The 24,709-nt window shown below is 38.0% G+C and overlaps 1 protein-coding gene across 3 annotated transcripts in view; it reads left to right on the forward strand.

Moving 5' to 3' along the window:
* st7 (suppression of tumorigenicity 7) overlaps positions 1–24,709 on the forward strand; it is a 64,527-nt gene that overhangs the window by 13,971 nt on the left and 25,847 nt on the right. For all 3 annotated transcript variants that reach the window (XM_012959075.3, NM_001016999.2, XM_012959076.2), the window contains 3 exon segments: positions 16,874–16,956; positions 21,949–22,108; positions 23,213–23,267. In XM_012959075.3, the coding sequence (XP_012814529.1) occupies positions 16,874–16,956; positions 21,949–22,108; positions 23,213–23,267 (298 nt within the window).

A 24,709-nucleotide genomic window follows, 5' to 3' on the forward strand; every position in this document is an offset into this window, starting at 1 on the left:
GAATACATTTTAATAATTATCCCGGTATATGATATTTCCAGTCTGTGATCTGTTTAGTTTCTACAGCAGTAATGATTGGTCCCCATACAATATTCCATAGCTTTCCAATTATTCAGCTGCTACACAGTTCATTGCCTCTCTTACATAACACTACTTAACACTGCTCACTCAGGCATATCTTTTTATTTTTCTTTGAAGTATTCTCAGCACTGCAACCCAAACTGAACATCTACATTTGCTTAGGGGTCTGATTTTGTTTTTGTGTGCAAAAGTAGATCATATTTTGTCCCAATGCTTTGTTCGCAATTGAAAAGCCACCCTGCTTTGTATTCCATGCTTCTTATTATAGAAAGGGGAAGAGTCCTGCACTCAGTTCTGCACTCACTGGGAATAAATTTATATCTAGCATGATGAACGTTTTTAAATACCTGCGTAGTTGTTTTATGCTGTATTTTGCTGGCAGTATTTGTAATTTATTCTGCATTATCTTGCAAAGGGCTGTTCCTTTTATCTGTTGCACATGGTTTGGTGATAAATCAGCAGACATTCTATCTGTTTTGCCCTCAGCTGCTGACTGCTTTTGTTTCCATAGCAACCAGATTACCAGTAAAGGGAAGTGTATGCTCTTCTGGCATAGTGCTAGCAGATTATATGATAGAGATAATAAACTACCTGCCATTTTGATTAGAGGCATTAGATGCCCACATAAAAAATGTAATATTATGTGCATTGCCTTAGCCTTTAATTGTATCTGATGAAAATGAAAAGGGTACAGTAAGGATTAGCTAAGTAACATTCATTAAAATATAATCATCTGGTTTATTTATTTTCTTTTTTTTAGACCGTTGAAAGGTTTATTTTATATTTATTGAAAAGTAAATACAAATAACTGAACAATAGTTCATTAAAATATAGTTCAAGAATTGCAAATTATCACAGTATTCGAAAAGGTTAAAAACTGCTGTTATGGTAAATAAGATCAGGCTGGACAGATGAAATAGGGTCATTATTAGGCTTATTATAGTATGTACATGTTATGAGTCTAATCGTTCTCCCAAGGCACAGTATAGTTCCTGCGTGAAAATTCTGCTTGAATAGAAATGATGAAGTGAAAGCCAGGCCATGTGCAATCAGATATTGTTAAACATTCCAGGCAATAAGCGGAACATGGGAAGCTTGTGATGTACAAATACTATTTGGTGGCTGGACTGACTAGAATATACTCGGTAGTCTGGTCATTAAATTTGTGTCTGCTCATTAATTGTATTATCTGTATTATTCTGAATAATGTTTTCTGAATAATGGCTTCGATGTTTTCAGTTGCTTTTATACTTCTTACTTTTCAAAATGTAACGTTGCTTAACCTCATACCTTGCTAAGTACAGGACTGAATTCATTTTTAAAACTTACATTTTAGACGAAACACCACAGCAAACATTGTAATAGATATGTTTGATAACTCGAAAATAAAAACAAAGTTTAAAAAAAAACAAAAAAAAAACAACTTACATTTTGTTTCATTTCTCCCCCTCAAGTGTTTCCCAGTAGCAGTTTAATAAGCCAGATTGCATTTTTTTTTCTTGATACATTTCTCATAAGCTTTATAGCCTACTGAGTGCACTTTCTGAGCTTTTCTAAGGTTTTGTAAAAATTGTTACATTCGTTACATGCATTTCTCTGGTGCTGCTGAGAACTATATAAAATAATGCATGAGATTAGATCTGTAGAAGATGGCCTAGTTAACTATTTATATGGGAGGAAGGAAAATTAAACTCATTCATGTGTAAAAACTTACGTTAAAAAAATAGAAATAATGTGATTTGGCATAACGTCAGAATGTTTTTTTTTTTTAAAGGTGACCTGCCCCTTTAATGTTTATTTCTAAAAGCCTGTTGCTAGTTAATTAATTCACTGTAAACCTGTGCTATGTAATTTGCTGTTATAACTTTGTTTTGACATTGAACAGTGTTTGGCAGTTTGTCTGTTTGTAGCAAGATGCATTCTATTCATAGTTACCTCTGTGTTTAATTCTTGGAACTTGACTATAAAATTTGAAGTGGTTATGTCACTCTAATTGTATTGTCGAGAAATGAACTCTGTTATTTTCAAAATAGTGACTACATCTGAAGTAACCACTTTCAATTGCAGTATAGCTTCCTGCAGATTTCTTGGAGAAAGAGTAGTCACAGCTGGGTTTTTTTTTTTTATCACGGTGCAGCCAAATAGTAATTTGGTCTGATGAGTCATGGATTTAAAAAAAAAAAAAAGCCACACATGCAAAATAGTCTGTGCAATATAAAATAATAGTCAGATATAGGTGTGAGACCATTGTTGAACTAGCTATCCAGGATACTAGGACATAACTCTGAAAGGAATATCTTAAAAGCTAAAAGTTTGCCTGGGTGCATTAACACATAGCAAGTAAAAAAATAATTGCTTTTAAACAGGTGACCAGTAAATGCTTCCTTCTGACTGGCTTCTATAGATGACTAGTCCTGTAGCAAACCTTACACTTATTACATAGTCCCCCATGAATTTCCTTCCCCTTAGCCAGTGCCACTTTAGCAGTTTCAAAACAGAATCTCCTGGCAAGCCATGCCTCGGAAATTTTGCCGGTGCCACGTGCAAGTTTAGGGAGACAGCGGGAGCTTAGGGAGCTAAATGCGTGGCTAAAGTCTTGGTGTAGGAAGGAAGGGTTTGGGTTCCTAGAGCACTGGGCTGACTTTTCCTTGGGGTACAATCTATACAGCCCTGACGGATTGCACCTCAATGGAAGGGGGTCTGCTGTGCTAGGGGAGAGAATGGTTAAGAGGTTGGAGGAGTGTTTAAACTAGACAAGGGGGGGGTGGGTGAGCTAGAATTCCATGGGAAAATTAGTGTAGACGGGGTAGGGGGACTAGCAAAGGGTTGTGGGGGAGGAGTGAGGGGGGCATATAGTTTATCAGATAAGGAGCTTCCGTTACAAGGAAAGCAGTCTCATAATTGCCTTAGCTCTAATTCTCCCTTAGCTAATGTAAACATCAGAGGGAGAAGTAAAAATCTCCGCTGCATGCTGGCTAATGCGCGTAGCTTGTCGGGTAAATTAGGGGAGCTGCAAGCTATTGCATGTATTGAAAATTATGATTTAATAGGTATCACTGAGACCTGGTGGGATGATAAATGCGACTGGGCTGCGAATTTAAATGGTTATACACTTTTTAGGAGGGACAGAGAGATTAAAAAGGGTGGAGGGGTTTGTCTTTACGTAAAGTCAGACTTAAAGCCATGTAATAAAGACATTACCAATGAAAACGTCGAATCTCTTTGGGTAGAAATTTCTGTAGGGCTGAAGGTCACAAAGAAAATGATCATTGGTGTATGCTATAAACCACCCCGTATAGATGAGGGGAATGAGGCCCAGCTATTGTTGCAAATGGAGGAGGCTTCAAAACTAGGTCAAGTTGTTATGGGGGACTTTAATTATCCGGACATTGACTGGAGTAATGGGGTGGCTAAGTCAGAAAAAGCTAGTAGGTTTGTAAATGTGCTAAATGACAACTTTTTATTTCAGGCAGTTCAAGAACCCACTAGGAATGACGCTATTTTGGACCTGGTAATATCTAATAATAATGAACTCATCTCTAACATTTGTGTGGGTGAGCATTTGGGGAACAGTGATCACAACATGGTCTCCTTTGAGATAATGCTGCAGAGACAGCTCTATAAGGGAGAAACTAAAACACTCAATTTTAGACGTGCAGACTTTGCCAGTATAAGGGCATCTCTGCAATGTGTCAACTGGGAAAGGCTTTTCATGGGGTTAGACACAGAAGGAAAATGGAACATCTTTAAAACATTGCTTTGTAGGTATACACAACAGTATATCCCCCTTGTAAGCAAGGAGAGGCATCGCAAAGCAAAACCTTTATGGCTGAATAAAAGTGTTAGGGTCGAGGTTGGTAAGAAAAAACGTGCTTTTAGGGCATTCAAGTTAGCTGGGACAGCAGAAACTTTCATCAGGTACAAGGAAGCAAATAAAGCATGCAAAAAAGCTATCAAGCAAGCTAAAATAGAAATGGAAAGGGATATTGCAGCTAGGAGTAAAAAGAATCCTAAATTATTTTTTAATTATGTGAATAGTAAAAAAATGAAGCAAGAAGGGGTGGGAACTTTATTATCACGGGGGGGTAAGTTGGTTGATGAGAACGGGGAAAAAGCTGAAATTTTGAACTCTTATTTTTCATCTGTCTATACATCTGAGGAGCCAGATAATGAAGGCTTCCCTTGTAATATGCCCAGTTCTAGTAATTTAGCTACTGGCGCATGGGTCACTCGGGAGGAAATTCAAAAGAGACTTGAACATGTAAAGGTAAACAAAGGTCCAGGGCCGGATGGGATTCATCCCAGGGTATTAAATGAGCTGAGCGCTGTGATTGCCAAACCTCTTCACTTAATTTTTCAGGATTCATTGAGGTCTGGCATGGTGCCAAGAGACTGGCGGATTGCTAATGTGGTGCCATTATTTAAAAAGGGATCCCGTTCTCAGCCTGAAAACTATAGGCCTGTTAGTCTGACATCAGTAGTAGGAAAACTTTTGGAAGGGGTAATAAGGGATAGGGTACTTGAATACATTGCAGTTCACAATACTATTAGTTTGTGCCAGCATGGTTTTATGCGTAACAGATCTTGTCAGACTAATTTAGTCGCCTTTTATGAGGAGGTGAGCAGGAACCTTGATGCTGGAATGGCAGTTGATGTCATCTACTTGGACTTTGCTAAAGCGTTTGATACAGTACCTCACAGAAGGTTAATGATCAAATTAAGGAATATTGGCCTAGAACATAATATTTGTAATTGGATAGAGAACTGGCTGAAGGATAGAGTACAAAGAGTGGTTGTAAATGGAACATTTTCTAATTGGACCAGTGTGGTTAGTGGAGTACCGCAGGGGTCAGTCCTTGGGCCTTTGCTTTTTAACTTGTTTATTAATGACCTGGAGGTGGGCATAGACAGTACTGTTTCTATTTTTGCTGATGACACTAAATTGTGCAAAACTATAAGTTCCATGCAGGATGCTGCCGCTTTGCAGAGCGATTTGACAAAATTAGATAACTGGGCAGCAAACTGGAAAATGAGGTTCAATGTTGATAAGTGCAAAGTTATGCACTTTGGTAGAAATAATATAAACGCAAACTATCTACTGAATGGGAGTGTGTTGGGGGTTTCCTTAATGGAGAAGGATCTAGGGGTTTTTGTTGATAACAAGTTGTCTAATGCCAGGCAGTGTCATTCTGTGGCTACTAAAGCAAATAAAGTGCTGTCTTGTATAAAAAAGGGCATTGACTCAAGGGATGAGAACATAATTTTGCCCCTTTATAGGTCCCTGGTAAGGCCTCACCTTGAGTATGCAGTGCAGTTTTGGGCTCCAGTCCTTAAGAAGGATATTAATGAGCTGGAGAAAGTGCAGAGACGTGCAACTAAACTGGTTAAGGGGATGGAAGATTTAAACTATGAGGTGAGACTGTCGAGGTTGGGGTTGTTTTCTCTGGAAAAGAGGCACTTGCGAGGGGACATGATTACTCTGTACAAGTACATTAGAGGGGATTATAGGCAGTTGGGGGATGTTCTTTTTTCCCATAAAAACAATCAGCGCACCAGAGGTCACCCCTTTAGATTAGAGGAAAGGAGCTTCCATTTGAAGCAGCGTAGGTGGTTTTTCACGGTGAGGGCAGTGAGGTTATGGAATGCCCTTCCTAGTGATGTGGTAATGGCAGATTCTGTTAATGCCTTTAAGAGGGGCCTGGATGAGTTCTTGATCAATCAGAATATCCAAGGCTATTGTGATACTAATATCTACAGTTAGTACTAGTGGTTGTATATATAGTGTATGTATGTGAGTTTATAGATTGGTAGGTGTGGGTTAAGTGTGCTGGGTTTACTTGAATGGGTTGAACTTGATGGACACTGGTCTTTTTTCAACCCTATGTAACTATGTAACTAACTATAACTATGTAACTATGTAACCATCAAAGATCAATTTTACTACTTTTTAGGTTGTACTGCTCTTAATGAACATACCTTTACTTACTACACCAGTGCTGTCCAACTGGCGGCCCACGACCACCTGTCTGGCTGCTTTGATGGCTTACCTTTGTGTAAGCTTTAAGGGCTCTGGCACATGGGGAGATTAGTCGCCCGCGACAAAACTCCCTGTTCGCGGGTGTCTAATCTCCCCGGATTGCCATCCCACCGGCGAAAATGTAAATTGCTGGTGGAATGACATACGCGGCACTGAAATTGCGATGCCGTGTATGCCATCCCACCGGCAATTTACATTTTCGCCAGTGGGATGGCAATCCGGGGAGATTAGTCGCCCGCGAACAGGGAGTTTTGTCACGGGCAACTAATCTCCTCGTGTGCCAGAGCCCTAAATGGTATCAGTACTGGCCCCCTGCATGGTTAACACCTCCGATTCAGGCTGTAAACCCCCTGTATTGTTTAAAAGGTAATCCACTGTGTTGGTCACACCTTTTACAGCTCAGGCTGTAATCACCCACATTGTTCACCTGTTCACACCTCAGACAGACTGTAGGAGCAGTAGAAACCCACAAATAAACCCTGCACACTATAAAAACATATACTGTAGTGGTACTGCAATTAAAATGTTTTTTAATATATAGTTATTGTGCAGACAGTAGGAGCAGTGCCAGCATTGCGTCACTGTAGGCTGCCTGTGTGTGCCATACTCTGCCTGCCTTATGCTGCCTGTATGTGCCATACACACAGGCAGCATAGGACAGGCAGAGTATGGCACACACAGGCAGGGTAGGGCACACACAGGCAGGGTAGGGCACACACAGGCAGGGTAGGGCACACACAGGCAGGGTAGGGCACACACAGGCAGGGTAGGGCACACACAGGCAGGGTAGGGCACACACAGGCAGGGTAGGGCAGGCAGAGTATGGCACACACAGGCAGGGTAGGGCAGGCAGAGTATGGCACACACAGGCAGGGTCGGGCAGGCAGAGTATGGCACACACAGGCAGGGTCGGGCAGGCAGAGTATGGCACACACAGGCAGGGTAGGGAAGGCAGAGTATGGCACACACAGGCAGGGTAGGGAAGGCAGAGTATGGCAGGCTTTTGCTGTACTACCACCATTAATATGGCTATGGTCATGCGATAACATGGGTGTGGTTTCAAGTGGGTGTGGTTTTAAAAAGGGGAGTGGTCAAAACTAGCTTCCATTATCGGCCCTCCACCACGGAGGCCAGAAAAATTCCGGCCCTCAGTACCACAGAAGTTGGACAGCACTGTACTACACCATTCTGGAAAAAAGGGAGTAGAGAAGGGATAAACACAGCAACTTTGTCTAAAAATAGCGTAATTAGCAGCTTGTTTGCCCAACACCTCTCCAAATAAGCAGATATTTTAGAGTATATTGCCAGTTTAACAGGTGCTTGCTAACTCTCTCTTACAATTTGCTGCTTAATAATTTTAAAGAATTTGAAAGGGGGGCATGCCGCATGTGTATTTATATGTACCATGTACTGGAGTTAATTTCCTAATGCAGACACAAAAATGGACTTAGCCATTGCCAGCAGCAAGAAATCACTAGGTTTAAGTTTGTGACTTCCATAGAATGAGCAAAACAGGCTTAAGATTGGCTACTTCTTTTAAATCACCTGTGCAATTTTGTTTTGCATCTGTGTTGGTAAATAATAGCAAGTATGCTTGTGAAAAAAATACCATACTTTCTAGATAGTTTTATTGTAAAGTATTTCTATTAATCTTTTTTTTAATAAAGAGACATATGCTCTTTGACCCATTCTGTAAAGGTTGTTCTATGTCTTGCCATTGTTAATTTTTATTAGAACAGCTGTGACACCAACACGTGTTTTTCCTGTGAATTGCTTTTTGATTTTAGGCAATTATATTGGTTCTTGCTCTTGTCATATGTAGTTTTTGATGTTTAAATACTTAATGTACTGCAATAGTGTTGGGACTCTTAAAGGAGAAGGAAAGTCAAAGTCACATGGGGGTGCCAAAATGCTAGGCACCCCCAAGTGACTTCAATAGCCAACTTTTTACCCCGGGCTGGTGCCCCTGTTCAGAGAAAACAGCAGCGATCGCTTCCTCCTTCCTGGGTCGCTGCATGTGCAGTAGAGTGAAAAGCCGAACTTTAACAGACAAGTCGGCTTTTCACTCTACTGCGCATGCGCCTGTCATGGACAATCGGCAGCAGCGCGAATAGGAAGGAGGAAGCACTGCGCTCCAGGTACCCCGGGCTGGTGCTGTTTTCTCCTAACAGTGGCACCAGCCCAGGGTACGAGGTAAGCGATTAAAGTCACTTGGGGGTGCCTAACATTTTGGCACCCCCAAGTGACTTTGCCTTTCCTTGTCCTTTAAAATGTAATGAAAGGAGTAAAATTTGTCATGCCCCAAATATTTTGCCATTTAAAAATTTCAAACATGTACCTGTAGGGGTGAAGACACATGGAGCTACTAGTAGCAGCTACTTGTCATGGCTACTAAAATAGATAATGCTGATCATTTACTGATAATTGTCTCTACGTGTGTTTTAGCAGAGGCAATTCTCAGTATTGTCTATGTCAGGGTGTCTTCTAGGGTTTAGTAGCTGTGGAAAAAGTAGCTGCTACTAGTAGCTCCATGTGTCTTCACTCTACAGGCAGTGGCACATTGGGTGCGATTAATTTCCCTGACATGCCATCCCACCGGCAAGAATTTAAATCTCCAGTGGGATGGCATACTCGTTGCTTCAGTTTTCCGAAGTCGCCCAAAATTTCTTTGAGAGGCAACTTCGGGGCAACCGTAGCAATGCGTATACCATCCCACTGGCGATTTACATTCTTGCATTGGTCTTCATTTTTTTTTTTTTTGGTTTTTCAGTTATTTAGATTTTTGTTCAGCAGCTCTTTAGTTAGGTATTTCAGCAGCTATCTGGTTGCTAAGGTCTTAACTACCCTAGAAACCAGGCAGTAGTTTAAATAAAAAATTGGAAGGTAAATAGGAGAGGGCCTGAATAAAAATATATGTAATAAAAAGTAACAATAGCAATACAAATTGAAGCCTTTCACAGCAATAGGTTTTGGCTGCTGAGGACATTCGAGTTTTGAACTTGCTGCCGGGGTTGCTATGGTAAGTAAGCCTTAGCAACCAGGGCTAAAACTCCAAGCCTAGCATTTGCAGAACAATAAAATATAAATGTTTCAAAACCACAAAAAGATTATCTTGGAAAACTGCTGCTAACATCATATTGAAATATAACTTTACAGTGAACTATCCCTTTAATGGTAATGCGTTTTATGCTTGCATTTTGTCTTTTGTTTGCAACTTTAATGGTTGAAAATGCATGTAAATATCCATGTATCTATTTTCTCTGAGCTATTTATCAACTGTTATCAACAGGGACAGGGCCTTGTTTTAACTTTTGGCTCTTGACCCAAACAGTCCCTACTGATTTAATGCTGTTTATAGCATCTTACAGTAACCCCTCTACACGGTATTGTACAAATTGTCAGTCTAGGTCTGTTTTTGGCTCTTGTTTTAAAAACAGAATTATTTTATTATTATGAGTTATGACTGGATCTCAGTTGTGTCATTATTAACTGTACAAAGTTAATAAAAGGGGTACCTAAAACCACAGTTGCATCACTGTAAGTGTGCCAGAAGCATTAAACTAAAGTTAACCAAAAATATGAATGTTTGCCAAATTTAAAAAAAACACAATTCTAAGAAACTTTGCAATATACATTCCTTACAAATGTATAATGGTTTTTGAGTTATTTGTATAAATAACTGCTATTAAAAGCAGAGTTTGTCCTTTTCTATTGTCCGCCCTGGTGGCTCTGGCATTTGAAATAATGTAACACAAGGCAGCAGACTGACAGACCTGTCTTGCTGCAATTACTGTACATTTACAAATAACTTTTAAAGCACTGAAATTTTTTAATAAATTCACATTGGAAAGTTGCTTAGAATTATATTTTCTTTTATTAAGCAAAAACCTATTTAAATATATACTATGTAAATGTTGACATTAGTCCCACTTTATGCATGATTCTCATACGATTCAAGCCCCAGCAACAAATTGTCTCTTGATGGTATTTCTCAATGCAAGCAGTCATGACGAGCACAGTGCTTGCAAAAAGTAGAAAGTAGAGGTTTAATGTAATTCAATATTGTCGGCAAGTAATGATCTATAAATAAATATAAAACACATGCTGTATTAACAGGCTAACCAGGCCACTGGGGCAGCCGCAGCTTTTATCCATAACGCATTGTAAGGGCTGCTGACATTTATATTTCCCACAAAGAAGTTGATGGATGAGCAGGACATTAACTTAGGATCTAATGTACAATACAAGAAGGGAGTAATTAAGGAGCACTTTCTATGTGTTTTCTTGTCTAACATAAGGCTGATTCAGCTAGATACTGTGCTTTTCAAGGTGGCCAGTTTGTACCTAATAATAACCCACAGCGGGTTTTGTATTTGCTTGCTAGCTTGTCTAATCTATTTCTGTCCCCATCTGGTACAGTGCTGCCCATCATCTCTCTGTACTGTAAATGAAACTCTTCATGCGGTTCAGCTTTCCTGTCCTAAGAATTACCTCATCATCCTCTACCTTACACCCACTGTAACAGGAGAACTTACACTCTTCTCATGTTATTTGGTACAAAAGCAGCCACAATTCATTTTTAGGCCAAATAAATTGACGATATATAATTTGGATTCACTTCTCTGGTGACTACTCTGCACCCATCTATTGTGTACAGGACAAATCAGCAGAACTTATACACTGATGAAAGAGGACTGGTTCTGTATTCAGATGGGCACCTTGCTTCAGACATCACTCCTGTAGGCTTCAAATGATAATGTCCTTATTGTGGCTTGGTAAATGTAATAAGGGCCTTAGGTTGTAAGATGGGCTGCAGATAGGCTGCAGATTTTTTTATCTGTAATGATAAAAACATTTTTGGCGATTCACCATGTATAAACAAACCAAATGTGTATACAGTAACTTTCACAAGTTTCAAATGTCTGTAGGGAGCTTTTTCCGAGTTGCTATACTTACTATACTATACTGTAAAGTCACTCCTACTTTTTATCTATGCTTATGTGTGACTGCAGAGAGAATTCTCTGGGTAATTGATTGAGTGCTTTGGTAGCTGATACATTAGCACTGCTGCTTCTGATATCTGAAGACATACTTAGTGTGAATAATAAATAAAAAGGGGTGTGGGGAGTCCTCACGATGTGCTAGCAACATTTCTGCTGCAGTTCTTTTGGAAGAAAGATCCCTAATTAATAATATTGTCTTTAATGTATATTGGGCCAACAAAATTGTGCAGTGCTTTACAGTTTCATCTTTTACGTCTTTCACTTCTTCAGTAGGTTTTACAGTAGTTTCACCAGTAGCCAGTTAATCTGGCTGTATGATTTGAGCACTGGGGAAAGGTTTTCCTGCTGTTTACAATCGTTCGGTACGAAAATTTTGTGAATTTCGGATCTCCAATACGATATTATCGTGACTAATATGATTTTTTCATAAGCATTTTCGTAATATTTGCGATCTTCAGAAATTTTCGTATCCAATCCGAATTTTTCCCATTTGGGATTCGAATTCGTGATTTTATAAATCTGCCCCTATGCGTTAGCTTAACTGTTCCTGCAGGTGTTGCAAGAAAGATTAACCTTTGTTTAATTGCCAAAAGGAATCTTAAGGCTAATGCCACACAAGTATTCTCTGCAAGCCGAAAAAAGCTTGCCAATAATATGCCCCTACGCTTGAAAACCCTGCATTTTTTGGTGCAAATCGGCACCCGAGCGTATTTAATGGTTTCGAGTGCAGGCACAGGTACGAGTATTTTAAAACTTAGCGGCATATTCCTGGCAAGTGTTTTTCGGCTTGCCAATAATAAGCTATGTGTGAAATTAGCCTAAAGGGAATGTGGTGGTTTCTTGCTGATAAGGGCTCTTACACACAGCTTTTTGCCCTCTGTTCCCCTGCGTTGGATCTCTTCTGAGTTCCACCACAGGGGAATAAAGAACAAAATGTTGCCTATTTTTTCCGTATAAGATTGTACTCATTAAGGTGCATGCAAGCTCCAAATGCAGGTAAAACGCCCTAACTCAGTAAAGTAATATTTTAGTTTATCAATTAAAGAGAAACTGCTTTATCAGTGGATATATATTGTTATTTCCAGCTTAAAACCTATTTCTAATAGACATCGTATAAGTGGGTATTATAGGGAGCAAGAATAATGCTGTAGATTTGTTCCTGTTGATTAGGGCATGTTCTGATAAATATATGTGTGTTCTTTAGTTGAATGCTGTTTGTAAACTTACTGTAATGACTCCAATAAAAAGAAGGAAAACAATGAAGGATATCTAAGACCTTGAGTAATACCCAATAAAAGAGAGGTATAAATTTATTAGTGCAAAAATATGCTGCCGATCAACTCAACCTATAAAGTTCTTTACTTGAAACATGTCAAGTATACAACATATAAAGTGCATGTTAGTGGGTGTCCCCCCTTCATTAAAAAAATATCAGTACAAAAGTTAATAGGCATTTAATAATTGCTAATATACTTGTAGTTAATGTATCATGTGAGCTGATTCTTTCATTATAGTTATGCATGCTTGGTATCAACAGGCCCCAACTCAGTGCACAGTCACCATTGAGAAATTCCACTAGGCTCAATATGACTTGCTATCCTCATTTTTCTGACGACCCCTAAGCGTAGCTTCTCAACAGCTGCTTAGAGCTCACTGAGTATGTGAGTGCCACTGACACTTCTAACAAAATCCAAAATAGGGAGCTCCTGTAAAAACTTTAAAGGCCTGGATTATTACTATGATGGAAATGCTGAAACTTTAGGCTGGTGTGGTAAGTTCAGTTTATAAAATATTGCATTTCTAGCCTTAGTCATTTTTAGGGTTTAGTTCTCCATTAAAAAAGAAATAAATTGATTATGATGCATCTGGCCCTGGTATATATGTCACAGCACTGTACAATATATGGGTCTATACACTGAACACCCATTGAACACTGAACATTACATACGAAAGACAATAACTGATACATCACTGCATTCATCAGTCCACATGTAGGCCATTGTTGTGACTGTTCTTTGCTTCCCAAGAGATGAATTTATAAAATTTGATTTGACTTTTTCCTGAATTTAACTTTATCCAATAATTATGTAATTCTCCATACACACAAACAATTATGTTTTAGTCCAAAATGCCATCTGTGATAAAATATTCTCATTAATTTGTATTTTATATCGCGTTACAGTCAAATTATGGTTTGAGTTTACTATGTATCAATGATATCAGATGGATAATTTAATCCTGCTTACTGTCATTTCTTCAGTCTAGAGAAAAATCCATGTCAGTATGCACTATATTAAAGCACATTGCGGTTCTTTCTTAATTAATTTTTGAGGCCTCTCCATTTCTCCTACCCAACTGACCAAGGATACATTTGACTGCCAGGCGCCATTCATTTGTGGTAATTCTCCCCTTGACAATGGCCTGAGAGCAGTGCAGATCTGTATTCCTAAGTAAAGACTGTGGAGGTCAAAAAATCCTTCTCTGAGAGCACTGCATCATTCCAATCAGCTGCTGTGTTAGTTTTTTGTTTATTCTTAAGATGGCCATGCATGCACTGATATAATCGTGCAAAGCTATATTTTGTAAATTTTCACACTGTGTGGGGTCTGAATTATCGTACTGATAATTTTCATACCATGGCGATCGGTCATTTATTTGATGAGAGTTTAGAAAATTTTGGCCGGATAACGATAAAATAAATGCATACTTTTTGTGTAACTGACAATATCCTTGGGTGACCTACAATGCATGCATTTCTGGAATGTCACTTTTGTACAATTGTGGTCTTCCAATTATTTTATGTTCAGAACATCCTCCAGTTTGTTCATTTTTGTATTTTATAATACAATTTCAATTGAATTAAGTTTTAGATCATTGCATTTAAACATATGATCAATATCCAAATGTTCCTTGGAAGCAGACTAAAATCTGAAGCTTTATTCTTTATCAGGAATATCCAAAGATTCCAAATTGTGGATTTGTGGAATTGTGGTTGTGAACAACTATCTTTGTATACAAAAAAACTGGGCCAAACAGAAAAAAACATGTGAGGATTGTTTCGCTTTCTGCTCCCTCTACACTGCATGGGCCCACAATACAATCCAATGGTTAGCCTCGGCTGAACACCTCTGCCAGATCTTCAGTGTTTTCTGAAAAGAGGGCCAGAATCGAAAGCTCCCCTGAATAGGATGAACCCCTTTCCTCATATCACCATGTCAGTATCTCCCATAAACATGACAGCATTCTTTTCATTTATGGTAGAAGTATGTTTTCTACTTCATTTACCTATATTTTACAATAGGAAAGTTTTCCTCTATGGAATTTCTCATTTTATGAAAATTACTACAGTAGAACCCCAGTTTTACGTTTTCACAACAATATAAATTTTGGGAAAACGTAAAAACTGAGAAAAGAATCGGTTACAGAAAACATAAAATCAGGGTTCTACTGTATCTTTAACAAATGCAGATTTATTATTCTCCAGGAGTTTGGTGCCTGTTTACTTCTTATATCTTTGTAAATTTGAAATACGGAATGTGTGGGTGTTATTTGAGGGTTTCCAAGATATTGAAATGAGAGGAACTGTGTATTATTTACATTATGTGAAATAACTAGAATATGTGCAGATGGTATTCTATGTTCTAGGTGCCTGCCATTATTTTAACTTTGATTTGTCTAATTGGTATTATGGCGACCTGCTGTAAGTATAGTCTACAGCAAAAGCCTTTGAATTCTTTGTATTGGACACTGGAGCAGTGATGTTTCTTTTATTTTGTGTTAGGGGTTGTGTTTCAGCTTACACACAAACACAGTAAGGTTTAATATGTGTTGTTAGTGACATATGGACGCTTTTGTTTTTTTTTTCTATGCAGCAGGATCTGTTAACAACATGTGAATTCTGTAGTTGATCAATATTTTATAAAGAGAAACCAAAGGATAGGTAAGCTGAGTAACTGGTGATAGGCAAACAAATTTGTCACACATGTAAAACCAGTTGTTTTTTTTATAAAAAGTCCAGTTAATGTAGGAGCTTATAGTGGCATTTTAAACACTTTATACACAAAATACATTTTCAGCACAAGTTCTGCTTAATTTGCTCAGGTGTATTGCCCCTTAAGTGGATAAGTAGGGATACAAGGTAGTTTATTTTTTTTTCTCAAATACCACATTTAAATTAAAGAGCCAGAAACACCATAAATAGAAGATTTCTCGCCATCCAGGCAAAAGTACATTGTGGTTTTGAACTTGGCTCTTTGCCTTGATTGGTACATTCTATTGTCTTTTTAGTAGTTTTAGACAGTTCAGAGATGGATATACTCTATAAGACTGTGACAGATGTTCTAAAATATCTTCTTGCCTGGGGTTCAGAGGGTCAAAAGTCTTTTTGAGAGATGGCATGGTTTACTGATGGCTTAATTCAAGCCAGAAATACATGTGCCCAGCTTCTACACGCGCTCACTAATCTGTTAAAGCTGAATGGTCAGATCACTGCGATATGGATATGTGTCTAACTTTCACTACACGATCATAAACAATCAGGCTGTAGGATGACCGTCGGAATATTGCCTATTAGATTGTATGTGTTCAGCTTAAAAATAGAAGGTCGTTTAAAGTGGTATTTAAGACAAAAGCCCTTAACTATGTTTAAATACAGGAGCATAATGAAGTTAAGTAATTGGCTTAGATTTTAAGGCAGCTTTATAAGATTAGAATCTGGTTCAAGTATCTGTGTTTCATCAACAAAATAATCTGCATTAAAAGGCACAGTCATCAATTAGAAACTGAATTGCCTAGTTTTACCTTCAGTTGTCAAATGTTACATTACGGGTTTAGATTTAGTTCAGCCAAGACTGCAAAACAAAAAGTTTGGATTTGTATTACAGGAAATGTAATCATTTAAAATCATTCTGAACTTACATGCACTTCACTTGAGCCCATTATGAGTTGAGTGTAATTTGCTTTTGACTGATAACGACTATGAGTACTTCCAAGAACAGGGTTAGTCACTTGGCCTAACTTACATCATGGGGCAGTTTGTCAGGAATATGTACAATAATGTTTCTTGTGCTGGTACCCTTTTGTACTGTGGAGGCAAGTGTAAAATACTTTTAAAAATGAAAAAACTCCAACTAGAATCAGCTCTAAAGTAGCATGGAGACTGCTGTGTTGATAAAATATTGAGGCACATTGCCTGTCAGTATGGCAAAATAATCTCACTGGAGCAAAGCACATAAAATAGCATACGCCTTAACGGTTATTTGTGAATGCTGTAGGTTGGATCTGTTTGTTGGAACTTGCCTCTTGGCTGTAATTGTCACCAGTCTATGGACTTCAATGGCACACAGTGAGATTGTATTGCTGAAAGGTGCAGGACAACATGCCTAAAATCTCAGAAACATAAATTAGAAAAGGGATAAGCAAGTACTGCTTTAAACAGTTATTAGGTTCCCCTTTAACATTTTTTTAACATAGGCTGTGTATATTACTAACTAAAAATGTATTACATGATGTATGCTCATTAAAACAAAAGGTAGGGGAAGAAACATGTAAACTGGAGCAAGCTATATTTATCAATTAAAAAAAATATAAATTTAAATATTTAAGAAAATCAATGTTCAAAATAAAGTAGATAGCAACCTGTAGCTTTCCATCTGCTGTCTAGCTATGTTTTATCTTCTAACTCCCAATAAGAGGCAGGTCAAGGTTCCATAATAGACATTTACTAATTCACATTCCCTTTTCTCTCTTGCAGTGAGTATGTTTTTGAACACATTAACGCCTAAATTCTATGTTGCCTTGACGGGCACATCCTCCCTGATCTCAGGGCTAATATTGGTAAGTACTTTATATATGTTGTAGAATACTCATTGCATGTACAAATTATTTTTGTGATTTAGATTTAAATATAGCTAATTCCATCAAGAACATAAATATAACTGGCAAGTGCAGATTTAGATATTTTGATGTTAATTTCTAATGCCATTCTTAATTGTTGGTGTTTCCTTTCTCAAAGTGTTTACAAAGTTTGTAAAATCCTCAATAGTACTTCCTATGGCTGCATGGCACATGATACATGTTACTTGAGAATTCCCTTGCAAATTCTGCAGGAAATTATTTCTTGGCGCCACTTGTTTCTAGATAAGTAATGTGCCAGGGTCCATTTATATTCATGGCAATTACAGTAGCGAAAGAATGCGCAATGAGCGTTTGAGTTGAAGCCAGTCATACTGACATGTTATCACTAATGTTTCACAGATTTGGTTCTAAATACATCTTTGCCCAATCCTGGCCCACTCTGTCTCTTACCTGTGCAAGCGAAACCAGATAGGTCCATGTTATCCAACTCGGTTACCTATGTGGATATAAACTGTGGTTAAAACAGTTGGCGTCTTGTGTCTGATACACCCAGATGTCTAAATACCTCTTTGGTCTCCACCCGTGGAAGAGGATAGATGTTAGCTGGGGAGACTGAAACACAAGGCTCCAGTGCTCAAAGATATTAATCCCTTAGTGATGTCGGGAAAAAAGGACCCCATGAATGTAGATGGTGTTAGGTAAGCTCATGTTATAGTACACATTAGGCGTGTACTTAAATGTAGGAGTGATAGTTTGGAGGTATCTCCCCAGGTGACACTGTCTCTTAGGGGCTGATTTACTTACCCACGAACGGGTCGAATGGAGTCCGATTGCGTTTTTTTCGTAATGATCGGTACTTTGCGATTTTTTTGGATTCTTTACGAATTTTTCGGATCCAATACGATTTTTGCGTAAAAACGCGAGTTTTCCTATCCATTACGAAAGTTGCGTAAAAAGTTGCGCATTTTGCGTAGCGTTAAAACTTACGCGAAAAATGCGCAACTTTTCGCGTAAGTTTTAACGCTACGCAAAATGCGCAACTTTTTACGCAACTTTCGTAATGGATACGAAAAACTCGCGTTTTTACGCAAAAATCGTATTGGTAACGAAAAATTCGTACAGAATCCGAAAAAATCACAAAACATACGAAAAAGTCGCAAAATGTTCGTTTTCAAGTCGGAACTTTTCCAATTCGGGTCGGATTCGTGGGTTAGTAAATCAGCCCCTTAGTGTAGGAATCATAGTAAATAGGAATCCAATTAGAAGATTACCCTGGTGGTTCCACTAGAGATGATCTAGGTCCACTAAAGGGGTCACAGAGGTGAAGTGGGATCCTGGCAAGTCAGTCCTCAAAGGACTGTCAGTGTGTGATATTCTTCAATTGAATATTTCTGTAACCGTTTTACCTCAACTCCATCAGTGGTACTATGTGAGTACTGTGTTATTGCTGTGACCAAACTCCATCAGTGGTACTACATGAGTACTTTGTACCTTGTGGGCTAAATACACTTTTGTTATTGGTTCAAGAACTCCTGGTGTTGAGAAATCCTGTTTATGTGGCTGAATGGTTTAGTTCTGCAACAACTCTCACTGCCTCTTCACATAGGTGCAACTATAACATACAGATAGGCCCCTTGCCTAGATACAAGTAACATAAAAGAGTATATACATAGTTAAATACCTAGTATGTATGACAGAATCCCATATTGGGCAAATATTTTTCATCATGTTTGTTTACCTTTCATTTATATGTACAAAATGAGTACTTAAAATGTAATCTGGCACCCTCCCCTGTTGATTTGTGGTGGAATACCACTGTTTGCAAGCATTACGACGGCAGCTTCATTAATTGGCTCTCTGAGGATACTCATACAAAACAGGCAACTCCCCAAACGTAATCACACTTGGAAAATGAGCAATTCCTGTGGGAAAAGACATTCATAAGTGATTTCTTTGAACTGTGCAACTTTAGTTATGTATTTCTTGGTATTTATATAGCACTGTTACATTTTTAACAGCAGAGATTATATATCACTCATTAAATAATTCTAGCTGGAACTAATACTTCAGCTACTATATGGCTGTTATTTTATCACAAGATAAAATATTCTCTTGTTTATTTTTGTACTTTGTATTCACGAATATTGTCACATAGACAAGACATTTCATACCTGTAAATCTGCAAATAATTTTGGATTAAACATAAATTTTGACATAAAATTGTTTTCCCGCTTTTTCCATGCTTGGAAGAGTGAAAAAAGTATCCACTTATTCACACATGGTATCAGAGTTAGACAGTTATATATTTGAAAAGTTTAATATATATCTTGATATAGTGGTGTTTGCTTGCTCTTAATATGTTGTCTTTTCCTTGTTTATATGTTTATAGCGTTAACAGTATAAAGCCTATTGTAACTGGGATGGCTGCCATGTACAATGCAATTTGCATTGCATTTAGAATACCATTTGTTTGCAGCTAAAGTGGTAAAGCAGATAAGGTTTCATTCCTACCTGCTGGCTTATCTAGCCTTTATAAGTTAATATTTTTTCATTATTCAAGATTTATTTAAAAGTAAATATACCACAGTATCTGATTTTTAATTGGTAGAGGATAGTATTGCCCTGTTCACAACACAAGCCCTATACATTTTTGTCCACAAAATTTCCACAGTTCTCTTATTATTAGGGCTCTGGCACACGAGGGAGATTAGTCGCCCACGACAAATCTCCCTTGTTGTGGGCAACTAATCTCCCCGATATTACATCCCACCCATGAAAATGTAAATTGTCAGTGGGATAGCATACGTGGTGGCGCCGCCGCGTATGCCATCCCACCGGTGTTTTACATTTTCGCCTGTGGGAAGTCATATTGGGGAGATTAGTCACCCACAACAAGGGAGATTTGTCGCGGGCGACTGATCTCCCTTGTGTGCCAGAGCCCTTATGGACAATAAGTGCGTTGGAGAAATGCCAAGCTATAACATTTTTTTCCAGTCACATTTAACTTTTTTATTGCATGAGTGCTTTGTGTAGCGAATGACTGCAGAGACTAACATCTGTACCATGTGCTAGAAAGCTGCAATACATAAAGAGCAAGCTAGTATTCATATGCACTGATGACATGTGGTTTGTTTCAGTAGTGCGTGCCATCTGTCAACTGGCTGGTGAATGCTGGCTGCCAAGCCCTGGCGGACACATCATGGTTTGTTTTTGTGCATCTGTTTGTAAGGTAACCTGACAAACAGGTTGCAAGACATTATAAGGTTTATGTGGTAACATTACTGCAGTAACAGTTAATGTTTGATCTGACTAAAATCCCTAACATATACACATGGTCAGTTTCATCAGGAGCCAGGTCACCTGTCTGTTCATTTTTAAAGTGTGGGGGGAAACACACAGATGCATAGAGAACCTTCCAAATCCTTAAAGATATTGTCCAGAATGAAAAAAATGTATAATCCCATTTCTGCAACTACAGTGCGTCAGTACTATCAACTGAGCCACTAAACAGATCACTCAGGGGGAAGTATAGGTCTGTGCAATTCAGTTAAGACTTATCATATAAATCGTGAAATAGTATGCACTGGTTTATCATTTGTGTTCTGTTTGCCATTAAATTGTTAAATGCACAAAAGATTATACAGTTTGTACAGAAATTAAACTATATGATGTTTAAGAAAATTACCAGTGACCTTAATGTGAGTATGACTAAATACATTCATTATGGAATAGCTAGTGATCACCAGCCCTGGGAGTCCTTCCAGTAGTATACAGCAGTGAGCAAATAAACTCTTGTAATACAACCATCATGGTATAAAGAAAAAAAAAATACTGTTTTAGTTGACACAAATAACACTATCAGTTTTGTCATTTTTGAAAAATTTTCTCAAGATTTTAATCCCAATTTTCTTGGTTGCCTTTTAACCCTTAAACCCAGTTTACCTTGGGCACTTCAAGTTTTGTGGTCTGTGAAAGAGGCCTACCCAGAGTGATGACAAGCTTCAAGAAGTATTGATAGTGTGGTCATTAGCCTATTGGAAATCTTAATTCAGAATTGAGTAAAGGAGAGGTAGTATCGATTTTGAGTGTCAAAGAAAGAGCGGGAGATAAAAGTACCCAGAGACAGGGCTCATTCGGCTATTCCACTGTCAATACTGGCTTAATTCGCCCTTGTCTGGCTTCCTTGCACTACTCACCATTTGGAAACCATTTACCTGTGCTGCTGTTCTGGATAGTGGGCCAGGCCGGAGATTGAAGCTTCTTCATGTTTGGTCCTTGCAAGGTAGGTATTTAGATTACCAGTGCACAGTTAATACCCCACAACTGTGACTCAGGAGAGGGGGATGTATACTGGTAATCTGAGTAATCACAAAACATCTATGGGTTTTGTTGTAGTCATAGGCTTAAATAGTTGAACTTGTGTTAAACAAGTATATTGCCTTTTTAAGTGTGGGGAATGTGGAGTGTAACCCATGTTCTGCAAAGAAACTGAGCTAATAAGCTTTGTGAATGAAGGTGTTAGAGAAATTTACATAGTTTGGATCATGTAATTGATTCACCGGGCTAAGTGAATATATTTCAGAATTTCAGCAGGGTTCATTTGTAATATGACTGCAAAATAGTTTTGTTGTGTTTTTGTTTGTTAAGCAAAGTAACATTTTATTGTGATAGTAGTTACATTTACTAAATTGTGCATGTGTATTTTTGAAAAGTTAGTGGTGCGAAAGAACTATGGAACTGTGCTGTGTTGATTCATGTAAAAGTCTAATTTGTCCGTTGTCAAGCGGAAGATTTGGAACTCCCTGAGGCACATTTAGACTCCTTCTTTTTAAGCATTCATCTGGATTAGCCCAAATTTATTATGAAATAATGTGTGTTACTGACTTGTTCCTGTAAATGTTTTCTTGTTATTCGCTTTGGGTAAAAAAAAGCACAGCTCAGCATTTTGTTGGATTTTTTTTTTTTACCTAGATATTTGAGTGGTGGTATTTTCGAAAGTATGGAACATCATTCATTGAGCAGGTATCTGTCAGCCATTTGCGACCCTTGTTGGGAGGAGTTGACAACAACACAACAAGCAACTCCAACACCAGTAATGGTGATGCAGATTCCAGTCGACAAAGTGTATCAGGTATGTTTGAAAACAAGACTCTGAGGAATTGTGGGTATATGACCACATCAGCAGGGTCATGGCTCCACTATACTCTCCATTATACTCTCCATTTATCTGCAGGCAGAGACTCCACCCTGTGTGGCAGTGCTCTTTTGGCATGGAACTGCATATGTGAGCAGTTTCATGCCAAAATCTACTCTGTGCAGGCACGTCAGTAAGCTTTTTGGTGCCCAGAGCAGCATCCTTATTATAACAAAACAAACACTGCAGCTTTTGTTTTATGGGACAAAAGCTGCAATTTTTATGCCTCATATTCCACTTTTTTGTCCTATATGCTGCTTCTAATTACAGGTATGGGACCTGTTACCCAGAATGCTCGGGTACTAGGATTTACCAGATATGGGTCTTTCCATAATTTGGATCCCCATAGTTTATTTGTGCAGGCCACAAGCAGGCTTAATTTGCTGCTTTACTTTTGACATAGTTGGATAATTTTGACTAACTATAGTGATGTTGTGCTACACCCTTTGGTAATTATTCCGCAATTCCTTTTAATTTGATTTTCTATACTATAGAAAAAGAAAGCCCTCCAGGAATAATTAGTAGATTAATACATTTGTGGCTTTTTAAAAAGCAGAGGTAGATAGAGTCAATCAGCATACAAGCAAGCATAGCTGTGCTTTTACTGAAAAAATCTGCCACATCTGGGAGTTGTACAAGGTGTTCTGATTCAAGTATGTTTGTTGCTGGCCCTAAGTCAAATTGAATAGCATTTTTTCAAGCTTTTTCAGTTCAATTTTGCCCTCCCTCCACCCCCAAACTGTTGGGCAGGACAAGCCTTAGCCCCTAACAAGGTTACAGGCATATGGAAACATTGCCTAAGCCACTGTTGTTATAAACTGGGATAACTGTATGAAAAGCAAGATTTTTTTGCAATATTTTCCTAAACTAGCTTCATCATCATTTATATTTGTCATTAATTAAAAACCTGGTTCAAATGTAGGTTACTTGTTTTTAATCCTTGTCATGCAGAAGAGAGGGCTAGCATTACGTTATTTAATTATCACATCTAAGAATGAGTTGCTACAGTTTGTTTTATAAGTAATTTTCTTTATTTTTCAGAATGTAAAGTGTGGCGGAATCCACTAAATTTATTTAGAGGAGCAGAATATAACAGGTAAAATTGCTAAGGACCATACCAGAAAGCATCTATTATTCTTTATTTTAGTCAGGTATTGTGCCTAACTTTATTTTCTGCTTTTGTTTTTTGAGCATAGTTCAAAAGAGGCAGTAAGACTGCTATAGTATACTCTTCACAAACTTTATTCTAGCGCAGTGACATTTCCATACCCTTTAAGACGGCATCACTAAATTTATCCAGAACGCAACATTTATAAAGGCAAAATGCCACATGATCAATCACTCCAATCACCTGCTAAACTGTCTGTATGTGTGTGGGATCCCTTATCCGGAAACCTGTTATCCAGAAAGTTCAAAATTACGGAAAGGCCATCTGCTATAGACTCCATTATAAGCAAATAATTCTACTTTTTAAAAATGATTTCCTTTTTCTCTCTAATAATACAACAGTACCTTGTGCTTGATCCCAGCTAAGATATAATTAATCCTTATTGCAGTTTACATTATATTTCCTTTTGAATTAGTTTTAGACAGTTTTAAACTGCTAGGCAGGCTTCAGCTTAATAACTTTCTTAAATGGCTAAGAGTGTCCGTGGCCTTCCTGGATTCAGTTTACTGTACTGTTGCTGACTCACTATAGCCTGGTGTTAAAAGTCTAAAACTCCTAATAATTCAAAAACCACGGAAAATACAAAATAAATGTGAATGGTGAAAGTGTTCATTTTTTGGGTTTATATCCCCTTTTAATTTTCCAGAGCAAGTAATATGGCCTTAAATAAAGTATACTTTCATAATTTTCATAAGTCACATGAAGGGGCCTTAGAGCTCTGAAAGCTTGCAATGTATTTTTATTGTTAGCCAATATAGGTATCATTTCTACAATACTCTTGTATTTGTGTTTTGTTGTTTTTTTTTTTTATTATTATTATTTTTAGCTGCTGTATAGTGTGCTAGATTATACAGATTTACAATGTCTATATAGTTCCCACAATGTAAAAAAAATCCACATTCACAGGAACAGGATTTATAGTAAAGCAAAAGTGGCTTTTATTGTGGCGCACACTAGAGAGCACAATAGAGTTCTTCACAATTAAACCATGTTTGCTGTACTATAAGTCCTGAGAATGCACCCTGGCTGCAATATTCTTCTTATATATTTTATATATACAATTCCGGCTTGGCTGCAAGTTTTGGAAGCACAGAGACAGGTTTGCAAGCTAGCAGTGCACATGGAGCTACCAAGTAGCCAATCACAGGCCATATTTGGCATTCCAAAAAGAACATTTTCATACATGTGTGGCTCATGAGTAAAAAATGACAAGTCATCATCTTAGCTCTTGTTCCATATTCCTGCTGTTCCTTCTTTCATTTAGCCTTGTGATTTATATACTTTTTTGCCAGGTGTCTGCTACGGGCAGGTATGTTTTTTAACTTACTGCTTTTGAGTGGATATGCTATTAACAGGTGCATTGGTAGTTA

The sequence above is a fragment of the Xenopus tropicalis genome, chromosome 3, assembly GCF_000004195.4.
Source record: "Xenopus tropicalis strain Nigerian chromosome 3, UCB_Xtro_10.0, whole genome shotgun sequence".
NCBI classification, from domain to species: Eukaryota; Metazoa; Chordata; class Amphibia; order Anura; family Pipidae; genus Xenopus; species Xenopus tropicalis.